General features: G+C 45.8%; 1 protein-coding gene across 1 annotated transcript; it reads left to right on the forward strand.

Moving 5' to 3' along the window:
- Positions 1-1,229: 1,229 nt before the first annotated feature.
- Positions 1,230-1,913, forward strand: LAJ45_03723 (uncharacterized protein; the record flags this gene model as incomplete). The annotated part of the gene is made up of 1 exon (XM_046113307.1): positions 1,230-1,913. One exon carries the CDS (start codon positions 1,230-1,232, stop codon positions 1,911-1,913), a length of 684 nt encoding a protein of 227 aa, XP_045973600.1.
- Between the last annotated feature and the right edge of the window lie 10,457 nt (positions 1,914-12,370).

Here is a 12,370-nt window from a genome sequence, read left to right on the forward strand (position 1 = left end):
GGTGGTGTTGTTGTGGTGTTGCTGTGGCGGGGCGGATAGGGGTGGGTTATGGTGGGTTTGTGCGTGTGTGGGGCGGTGGGGTGGGTTGTCGAGGGTGGTCCACCGGTACCCACTGTGCGGCTGATATGAGAAATCGTGTGAATGTTTTGATATGAAGCCAACATGCCGAAATCAAAGAAATTGGCATCTTTGCCCCGGGGAAAGGAAGTCGAGATACGTGGTTTCTCGGGTTTCGTCATTGATGAGGTGGTCTAAAAGCTCGATATATATTATTGCTCCTCAATGCTGCTGAAGAGTTCCTCCTCCGGCAATCGCCCCGGTAAGACCAGCATATCGTTCTTACCGACCGTGAACAAGTCTAGTTACAATAAGCCCCTCTATCGCAATATCTGATAACTCTCCGTAATGTAAAAGCCATAGAATAACGCGCGACATTGAACGGTCCTTTAATCATGTCTCATCACTCGATCATAGATAATCACTCGTCGTTCTTGTGTCTTGGTGGTGAGTGCTTTCCATGAGGAATCGTAGGTGAGGGCGCTTACAAGAGTATGCTCACATGCATGTGATATAAATACTTCGAGTGTGTTGTAATCTATCTCGTTTTCTCCTTGACCTTTGTCTGTAACAACTCAATTCGCGGGGGAGCACAATATTGATATACCACGATTTACGTGGTACAAATAGTTTACGACAGGTACTAGAACAACAAATGCATGCGGGGTTGTCTGACAGCTTTTAGAAAAGCTTGTAATCTGTGCCTATGACGGTATCGAGTCTCGAATCCAGTAATTCTAAGCATTAGACTTTACACCTACTTCCAAACCTTATCATATGCCGGGTGCCAACATAACTGCCGCTCCCACACAGGATCGAAAGACGTTTCAGCGCATAGAACTGGGGACTGTTTGTGCTGAATAGAGAAACATCAGCACATGGAACCATCTTAGGAAACGTTCGTAGAATAGGCAAACAGTAGCACATAGGAAATAAGGTTTGGGTCGGGCACTCGATACCGATGTTTGTTTGTATATTGAATACCTTGAGAAGTTGATAATGATGATAGAATCATGGAGGGACTATACCTCACGTTGGGATGAATATATGGGGTATATAAGTCCAGCGTCAACCCTTTTAACTCCTTTTGACCTTTAAAAGTAAATGGAGCTGTTCCACCAAAGAATAACGCATTTTACACCCAAGAAACCCCCGAGAAGCAAAAACCAACCATGTCCACCGACACCCCTCCCACCTCCCGGCAAGTCACCATGCTCTTCAAGCCCTCCAAAGCCCCCGCCGACTCCCCCCCGCTGCGCGTCTTCCTCACCCACCACCCCACCGACGCCCCCCTCGACCAGCACCTCCTCCTCCTCGCCCACGCGCTCTTCACCCTCGTCGACACCTTCATGGCCGACCAGCTACCCACCGTCCTCCACACGCTCGGCCGCGGCGTCGCCGAGATCGTGCAATGCCTCGACGAGCACTGCAGCAACACGCCGAGCGACAAGAACATCCTCGTCCGCTCCCTTGTCCGCATCTCGAACAAGTTCGAGAAGGTACGGGAGCTCAAGCAGCGGTGGCTGCAGCTGCCGGAGGAGGAGATGGAGCGCCTGCCGCCCTGTGAGCATCCGACGATCGTGGAGGCGATCCATGAGAGGGGCTTCATGTATGCGTCGACGCCGGAGTCGATTGGTGGGGATATGATCCGGATATATAATTTGGTGCTGGACTTTGTGGAGATGGAGTTTAGGGTGCCGGAGTTCCGGTCGACGACGATGGAGTGTGGGCGGAATATGGAGGGGGTGCCGGATGTGGAGGTGAGCGATGTTGCGAGAATAGCGTTGGAGGATATATATGATCGTATCGTGCAGGTATTTGGGTTCATGAAGCTATATCCGGTGAGGTTCCTATGAGGTGATCAATTAGCAGACCAGTAAGTTTAAATGGAGAAGTGGGAAGGGAAAGGGGGGTTGGTGTATGCTTGGGTTGCTGTTGGGGGTGAAAAGCATTTTTACAAATGTTTCTGAATTATTGCGAGTTTAATTAGTTTAATTAGTTTTAGGTATCCAATATCGCCGCCAGCCGGGAGACGGTCATATTGTCATGTATGTACGTATGATGTATGCGTCCAATAACTTGAGCAGGAGTAATACTAGCATTCTAGAAGCGTGTTCTGGCTATCGATTCTCAGGATCTCGCTATCAGCAGGTATGTTTGAGAATCAGGGCGGAGGAGTGACAATGCATTATTGGTTGGCTACGGTGCTGCAGACGAGTTTTATACAGGGAAGAAAAGAACAGAGATTCGCTTGAGCTGATTAAGCCACGCCAGTGCTGAATTGTGTCACAAACACGGAACAGTTGACCTCAGCTGCAGTTATCGAGACCAAGCTGGGAATTGGAGAACAAAGCAATTGTACAATATCAGGTCTGCTAGAGAAAAATATAATGTCATACATGAGCAACTTTCTTTAATTTACTTTCATTATGAGGGAGACCAGAGAGCCTCAAGCCAGACACCGCCACCCATCTAAACTATACTCCATCCACATCTTCTCACTCACGGGAATACGGCAAAATAATCAGTATTGAACGACTCGATAGATAATCATTATTTGGGAGTACTGATGGTGTGGGATCTGAGCAGATAATTGCACAAAAATATAGCCTCAATGGGCGTAATACAAATACATATAATATGAATATAGCAGCTATACCTGAAGGTAGGGGTCTTGCAAAACTTTTCAGATCAAGTTATTGATAATGACTTGTGATAATTTGTAACCCACATCAACTCTGTGTCGTGGATACATGTAAATGTTTTGGATGTGTGCTTGAATTTGAAATCAGCACAGTAACCAATTCTGGTCCACAAGGAGATCCTTCACTAATTAAATGGAAACACATAACTTCTCCAATAGTTTCTCTGCCGTCATTTTATAGTTCCAAACGCTTTTTATTCTACACTAATAATACATTTTGCTTAGGACGAGCTGTCCTGCACAATTTTGTTGATTGTTCTGGTTTCCCAACTACTTCTAATCTGAACAAGTTATAAGGTGCCCGGAGGCAGCACCGCTCGTCTTGCGGTTTCCTCGGCCCAGCAGTGCCAGAAGGCAGTGTCTACCAGTGCATGCAGCCCCACCGGCTACGCTGCTGCAAAATGCACCGGTGGGGCAGGGCGGAGAGGTGGGGCTGTCCGCTGCTGGTCGATCGTCGCTCTGTGAAGAGGGCTGCCGGAGATGCTGGGGTTGCTGCTGCAGCGCACCACAAAGGCGTGTCCTCATTTTCATCAACACCGCACCAGCGATGGGCGAAAGATTGGGTTCACGCCACCACGAGCACGATCCTCGGGGTGAGCGTTTTCGGGAGCCCTTCGGTCCATTTCTAGAAACCAGTGATTAGTGAGTGCAGAGTGTAGATGATAGATTGGGAGTGGGGAATTGAAGGTATGTGTTTCTTTTGGAACGTTGTTTTGGCTTCTTACATCTTTGTCCAGGATGCCAATCCTCGGCCGTCGTGGGACCAAGAGGATGTGTGAGTAGTAAAACTCATACCGACCGAACCCGGTGCATATGAAAACTCCCCCTAGTGGAGGTGCACTAGCGTTTCATTGTGGAGGCCCACAGAGTTGTTGCTGGTGCAACGAGGGAGGCAAAGATGGTATAGCCCCGGATGAGTTTCCTGCCGATCCTGGTGGGATTGAGGGGCTGGCCCGGGCAGTGGTAGCAGGTTGGTGGGATGCACCCCACTCTTTTGACATTCGTTTCTCATCTCGAAGTCGAGGTAGGAGAAATTGGGGTGCAATCAGATGGAGAAGCCTGGTGGAGGGATCAAGCTTCTCCTGTTCTGCTCAGCGCAGTACGACTCCGGGGACTCATATCTAACGAAGACAGGTGATTAGCAGACGGAATTAAATTAATAAAATATACACAAAGATGGAGACATACTTGAGGAGGAAAAGCCCTTGGCCTCAGCTGAGGATCCGTCGAGGGGCTGTCATATCTCCGCGATAAACTCCGGCCTCCGGGGGTGTCCTCAGGGGGGCATGCTCCGTGGAAATTAATTGTATCCTTGATAACTTGAGAGAGAACCAACACCCAGTGTTAATAAAAATATTATATTAGGAGATGGAAGTGGGAAAGATAAGATTAGAAAACCCACTTTTCGTGCCAAGAAAAGGCAATCGATGAGCTCTGATGCTCATGATGGAAGGCCAGGGAGAATACTGTTCTGAACAACGGTTGGAGAGTCTAAGAATGGAGTGGATGAGTATTTACTGATGAAACTCATAGCAACAGCCCGGGAACTCACTCTAGTGGTGTTGATTCCACACAGACTGGAGGTCGAAGTCAGGCCCAGCAGACCGACTTGTGGAGAGGAAGGCTCCGCCAGGAGAATGTTGAAGCTTGGGCGTTAGGATGTTGAGGTTCCTCCAAAGGACTTGACCCGCAGGGAACAGGAGGTGATGGGCCTGATGGATGGAGGTTGGGAAGAATCATCTCGATGATTGATGACAACGAAACAAAGAAGAAGAGGGGAGAATTGAGAGAAATAAGGGTACCAAGTCTGACAATGTGATTATTCCTTCACACAGATTAGAATGATGACGACTACCTACAAAGCTAGGTAGCAGAGCCGCAACAGGGATTCAGGATGTATTGCCGCACCCAGACAGAAATTTATACACTTCCGAAGTATCAGACCAGCTGAGACATCTAGATTTGCAAAACAGTTCCATAAATAACAACTTGAATCTCAGTATCTGGAAAAACGAAAGAAATTACAGCTTTGTACTACCTCTATAAAGACAACCTTCTGGATGGAAATGGAAGTGGTTATTATGCATAAATCCTGTTGCAAGGTATCGATGGGCTTGATTACTAGAGATGAGCCTCTTGTATGAACGGGGATTGGATGTAAGTTAAATGCATCTCTTACTGCATCTATTTTCAAATTAAACAGCCCTTACACTCTCAAGCTTTTATCAAAGAATTCTCACCTCAGATACCTACGCCTATTTACCTCTTCCTAGTCCTCCTCCCCGAGATCCAAGAGCACTCGAGTTGATTTCAATTTTCGGAGGGCACCAGATATTGATGGAGAAATAAGGGGCCCTAGTTTTGCTCTTATCACATCATGTTTTGGCCTATTCCCCTCGCTTTATATACTCATCGGGGCCTTGATCCGTGATTCCATCTACCAACTGAATGGTAAATATATAGATCCCGCCCTATGAAAGTAGCTCCCAGCTTTTATCGAAGTGCTCACAAATGACAGGATCAAGCCCTTTACCCCCTAAGATGAACTCTGTAGATTCTCCCTCTTCTTCTTACTTTTCAATGCCGGGAATGTATGCCCAAGTAATCCTTTCCCATTCTACCATTTTCGTTAGCTGATCGGACTCCCAGGTATTCACTGCTAACAGTTTTTTATAGTAGTAGCTGCAAATGTTGATAATATGAGTTCAATCCCAGCCCCGGAGAAGCTTAATAGAGTGAATAAGTAGATCTCTGGCCCTCCACCGGCCCATGATATGGGTCAGGACTCAAGGGAGTACGGTCCAGAAGGGAACAAATATACACGCTGTGAAAACGCGGACACATTCCGGGACTTCGGGGTTTATTCAATCCAGGCACTGGAGCCTCTTCCAAGAACATTGGTAACGCTCTCATTTCCTTGTTTATTTGTTCGTTTCTTTATTACAGTGCGCTCTCTGGTACTCAAAAGAGCCTGTACGGATATTTAAACGTATACCTCTGAGTGCACTGAGCTAATATAGCACCAGAATGCACCTCGATCAATTTCAAACCTTCCGCTATTCCACACTCACTCTCAAACCGATATCTACACCCAACCATTGCTAACATGGACGTTCACACTGTTCCTCGTTCCTGGACTCCAATGATCTCTTCTCAGCGATTTTGCACCATATCAAAAACTCATGCAGGTCATATACCATATCAACATACATATAAACAAGCTCCGGTAGTGCAGTGGTCAGCACACTCTCACCAAAAACATTAAAAATTATAAAATCGAAGAGAAACCTGGGTTCAACTCCCAGCCAGAGCAGTCTTTTTTTGTTACAGCTGACCTATAACCTAGAGTCCTATCCAACCCGCAGCTATCGTCTCCGATATAATCTTTGTTTCTTTATTTCTGTGCTCCCGTTCGTCCTCTAAGGGGGGCATTACTGATATCTATCCCTGCACCTCCGATTGCAAGTGTCCTGCCATTAGAACGTACCCTGACCAGTTTCTTACTCTCAATTATCCCGCACTTGCGCTCGGAACATATTTCGTCACTCTGGCTGAAACCCTTCGTACCCCCATGTAATGGAACAGATACTTATACTGGTATTCCCAGTTGTATCCATCGACATATTGGGCCCGCGGTAGTCTCGTTCCATCATATGGCCCAAATATAGAAGGCAAATAGCGGGTGGCGGGCTTGGATTTGGAAAGAAAAACCCATACTTCTGTCGGTATTTAATTCCTAGTGATGGGCACGAGACAAATTGTCTCGAAACTTTGTCTCGAGACCTTTAGCAAAACAAGACGAGACCCGGGGGCTGACAAGACAAGACAAGACAAGACCAGGTCCGGAGGTCGCGAGATAAGTCTCGAGACTTTTTTGACTTTTTTTCCTCACCTAAATAAATTCTCTAGCCTCAACCCAAAAATAAAATGAAAATGAAAAAATGGAAATGAAAGAAATTAAACCTTTATTTGCATTGATTAGCATAATCACAGTTCCTTCCCATCCCCATGGTCACATGACGAAAAGTCTCGAGAACCTGACGAGACTAGACCATTGTCTCGAGACTTTCAAGACTCAGTCTAAAGAATACAAGACGAGACGAGATTGAGATAAGTCTCGTCTCGTCTCGTCTCGTGCCCATCACTATTAATTCTGGAACCGGTCAATAGCTCAAAGCTATATTTACAAACCCGAGAGGTAATCATTGACAACGTGCCGGAGATTGACACCAGGTGCTTCCTTATCCCCGAAGTTCAATGATCCTTTCTCCACGATTTTACACCACAAAAAAAGCTCATGCAGGTCATATACCACCTCAATACACATACAGACAAGCTCTGGTAGTGCAGTGGTCAGCACGCCCTCACCAAAAACATTAAAAATTATAAAATCGAAGGGAAACCTGGGTTCAACTCCCAGCCAGAGCAATCTTTTTTTTAGTCACTACTGACTTGTTACCTCAACGCCTATTTAAGCCCGCTATATGCTCTGAATCCAAATGGACATCCCAGACATGAGAGGTACCAGCGCATAACCAGGGACCAACACTGCGGAGGAAATGCTACTAGGAGGACTCCGGGAGTCAGCTTTATCTGCTATGTAAACATAAAGAGATTTCATAGTGGCACACTCGATTTTTTCTTTCATCACGGTCGGAATGACGAAAGTAAATTATTAGATCAAGCTTTCCCGGCTTTCATTCATCTCTCCTTTAAACAGAAATACCGATTAAAATGTCACAACCCCTGTGGATTAATGCCAGATTTCAAAGCGGATTTCCCTTTGTGATATTGGATAGAAACCTTACTTGGGCGTAACACAGGTAGACCCCGGAGGTAGAGAACTAAGTAACTGGAAGACATCAACCCTCTATTGTCGTGGAGAGAAACACCCGAATCATTGATTTCATTCAGGCTACATATGTAAAGCTGCCCGCAAATTCCGGTGGCTTTGAATGTTACTACCGTTAGTGCTTCTCGAGCTCATGCTCTTGCATTCTATTAGACCAAGGACAACCGTCGTGACTTCGCGATCGGAGATCTTCATATTGTTATTTTAATTTGCCACAAGGTTCTAGCCATGCGCCAGGTTTGATATATATAACAAGAGTTTAATGAAATGGGCACTTAGGGGATATATTCTAATTTAAAATGTTAGCTCTAGTCCGGACGTCCTCCGTAGTTTTGTTCTAGAACATACTATCATATCCGGTCACCCGCCCTCACCCGCCGTATCCTATAATACAATCGAAGCTTGGCTGGCAGTAGGATCGGGGAGAGAGGGAACGCTAGTAGAAACATTATCAAAAGCTAGTTTACTAATGAAGGACATCTCGCCCGACCTCATCCCCGGACGTGGGGATATCTGCCACCTTTACCTTGGAGTCATGGTGTCCTAGTGAAACGAAACTTTACGAATCAAAGATACAAACACACTCGAAAAACAGTAATTTGTGGTGTAAGTAAGCTAGAATAAGAAAATAATGTAACTCGCCCTACTTTATGCTTGGGGTATCATTGGCACTGGGAACGTCTTACTAACCAATTCAGTTACTATCACCAATCGAGTGATAGCTTGTGAGCCAAGAAGGTCCCAGCATGTAGGACAACAGTGGCAAAGCTGCCCCTACATAACTCCAGCAACAAACAAGTCCGGCGTTCATGCAAACCCATCTACATATGTTGTATGGAGAAAAGTCACAAGTCGGGTGTTTGGAGTGTCTGGCCAAAGAAAAAACATGATTTGCAGCACCGAGAGCCGGGTTTCCTTGCCGACCTGTCATGCGACGTATCGGACTTAAAGTGCGAAGCCAAATTCACCTATATGAGAGATTATGATTTCAGCCTGTTATGATATGGAGATTTTAGTGTACATAACGATTACACGTTTTGGTTTATGAAATCGTTCCAGATCTTCCGCCTTTTGCTTCTCAATAAAGAGAGGTTCAGGTCATATTATACCACCACAATTCATATACATTCAAGCTCTGGTAGTGCAGTGGCCAGCACGCTCTCACCAAAAACATTAAAAATTATAAAATCGAAGGGAAACCTCGGTTCAACTCCCAGCCAGAGCAATATTTTTTTTTTCGTCACTGCTGACTTGTGACCCCAAGTAATATTTACCCCCGCTATACTCTCTGAATCCAACCGAACATTCCAGACACAAGAAGTAGCAGCATAAAGCTGGGGAGGAAGTTTTGTTACGCTTCCTAGCCCTTGGCTCGTTGTGTTGGCTGTGCTGCCCTGGGGGCCGCGCGGGGGGGGGGGGGGTTGCGGGCAAGAGCTAGGCGAGTGATCGCATATGATTGCATGTCCTAGAACGAAACTCCAGACAACTAAAGCCAACATTTTCAATCTTAATCTATCAGTTGGCATGCCTTTTCAAAAGGTATTCGTTAGATGTATTGAATATGGACAGGAATATATAGCTCCGCAGCAATATAAAGGGCCCGGAGGTCACGACGGTGGTCCTTGGTCCAATGCCCCAGACCTGACGGACATCACCATTAGGGGCACTGCTGGTATGGTAGTAGCACTCGGACTCACCGGAGAGCGTGGGTGCCTATGTGCAACTTGGGAGAAATCCATGAGGTGGGGATTTCTTTCTACGACCATACACAGTTGACATATTCCGATTGGTATTTCTGACTAGATATATACATATAGCCCTAGAGTGCAAATTGATTTGAGTCCGTGTACAAGTAGGACGACTATATAGAATGACAAAGGCAGTTTTTAGAGAAAGGTGGTATTACCCATTGGCGTTGTGAGATGCCGTCCACCGCCGTTCCCCCGACATTACCCCACACCCAGACCCTAGAGTCTACCTAGGTAAAAGGGTATTGGACGGAACGCTGGTAATAGCACGGTTGGATGCTAGCTGATGCGACCCGTCAAGGGGCGTGTCTGCCTCACCTACAGATGCGGAGATATCTGGCTAATTCACCTTAGAATTAAGGTACAATTGGCGAGCGGTCGCGCTGCACAACGTTATTACGTGGTGTGAGTAAGCAATGAGCTTGGGCAAGGTAATGTATTTGTCTGCTTTACGTCTGGGGTATCATTGGTGTGGGGAACGTCTTAATAATCAGCTGAGTCCTGCCAATCAACCGAGTGATAGGTCGTGAGACTCCCAGCATGTAGGACATTAACCTTTGCAACGCTGTCTCTACGTCCAGCAACAAACAAATACGGAGTTCATGTGAATTCATCTACGATGTGTTGTAAAAAGAAAATCACAAGTCAAGTGTTCGGAATGTCTGGCTAAAGAAAAGAAATGATTAACAGTAGCGAGACCCGGGTTTCTTTCCCGCCTGAGAAACCCGCCACGCCACGAATCGGCGAAGCCAAATTCACTTATACTGAAAGATCACCGTTTCAACCTACATATCATGATATGAAAGTTTCAGTGTAGTTTTGCTTTATGATGGCGCTCCAGATCCTCCTCCTTTTCCTTCCAAATAAAGAGAGATTCGGGTCATATACCACCACAATTAATATACATACAAGCTCTGGTAGTGCAGTGGTCAGCACGCTCTCACCAAAAACACTGAAAATTATAAAATCGAAGGGAAACCTGGGTTCAACTCCCAGCCAGAGCAATATTTTTTTCCTCACTGCTGATTAGCATCCAGTCCTATTTACCGCGCCGCTCTAGTCCACTAAGCGGATATGCTCGAAACAAGACGAAAGAGCGCGTAGCTTCGAGCCAAACTATGGAGCAACAGCCGGAACAGCTGGAAACCTGTCTGGGCTAGGTTACTCTTCGAACAACATATCTCGCCCGGCCCCACTTCCGGACGTGGTGGGATATATGACTCTGATCATGTGTCAGGAGTCGTGGCAAAAGGAGAATTTCCAGGTCCACGGAGGACAATCACTCTGGTTACTCTACCACCACAAAAAATGCATCATTTGATGCATTACCCATAGATAAATCGCCAGTCCAATACACCGATTGATGCATTACACGTTGAGACCTCTGTTTAATCGTCGGTTGAACGATTTTATGGACGATATTGTAGGGAAAGTTGTCAGTAAAATTGTAGGGAAAGTTGTGCAAAGTAAATGTATCAGGAAATGTATCGGGAAAGTCGTTGTTTAATGTACTACATATATCCGGTGATAATAATGTATCAGGTAATGTATCCGGAAATGAATCAGGAATCTATCGGGAAAGTGGTCGTTTAATGTGCTACCCAGTAATAAAATGTATCAGGCAATGGATCAGGAAATGTGTGTATCCCGAGTGCAATTGCAAGTGAACGTCTTTCCGTACGATTTTGCAGACGGTTTTCCGGTAGGAAATGTGTAGGGAAAGTCGTCACTAGATGCCTATACTTCACTATTACATGAGTACTATCCTTTGTATAAATATTATAGCGCAGATGGTAACCTCTGGGTTGGATATTGAGAACCATAGGAGTTCGATCCCGCCCATCAGCACGAGGTTTATATAGTGGAGAGCGGTTGGAAAGTCGTCTGGAAAGTCGTCTGAAAAGCATCTGGTAAGTCGTTCAATCACAACTGCACCCGGGATGCACACATTTCCTGATCCATTGCCTGAAATACTAATATTACCGAGTGCTACAGCGGGCAACGACTTTCCTGATACATTACCTCATACATTACCTGATTCATTTCCGCATACATTTACTTTGCTGGTCGAGGCATAGCGGATGCATTATGTGAGCCCGGAGATGCATTATCGATGCGTTATCGATGCATTTTCCGGACTGGATTCGATGCATTTACTGACGATTTTCATTGATGCATTTTTCTGTGGTGGTGGAGTTAACACTGTCTTGTGATGTATGGTAAGCTAGCCGTTCTTGCCTTATCATTGGCGTTGGGAACGTCTTACTAATCAGCTCAGTCATGTTGTCAACCGAGTGATAGCCTGTGAGCCAAGAATTACTCCATTCATCAGGACATCCGGTTTCCGTCTTATCTGGTCCAAACCAGTTATATTAAACAGTTTAAGCTAGTAGTAAGCGGAGTAAGGTTAATCGGTTTATGGATCTTCAAAACAGGTTATATAGAAAGTTTGAATGGCCGATGCAAGCCCTCTTCGTCAGGTCAAACACCATCCTTCATGAATAAGCTCGAACGGCTAGATTTTTGAGATCAACCTTACCTGTTTCACAATAGAAACACTTGTTTTAACAACACTTAGTTTAACAACACTTAGTTGCTCAGAGGTGAAACCACAGTTTAGGCAGTTGAAAAGGGTTGATACAGTCGGTATGGTTTGGCCGTACGCGTTTAGCAGTGGGTGCGCTTATGTCTTACTTTTCAACCTTCTCGTACAGTTCAAAATACCGAGATCTGCGATCGTCCGTGGTAATGTACGATCACTCGCCCTCCGTCTGAAGGGCAAAGGTTAGTTTGGGACATTTCCGAAAGCCAGTTCCCCCCCCCCCCCCCAAAAAAAAAAAAAAAAAGACCTCCCAAGACCCCCGCCCTTCTTCATCCCCAGCCCGGGATATATCAGTCAGATCTCCGGAGTCAAGGGAAAATGGATAGTTTTTCAAATCTAAGGCGCCGGATCATGCCGACCAACACTGTTTACTGTTTAATGATGTAAGGAAACCGGGAACGCACATG

The sequence above is a fragment of the Morchella importuna genome, assembly GCF_003444635.1.
Source record: "Morchella importuna strain M04M26 chromosome Unknown Morimp01GS008, whole genome shotgun sequence".
NCBI lineage: Eukaryota > Fungi > Ascomycota > Pezizomycetes > Pezizales > Morchellaceae > Morchella > Morchella importuna.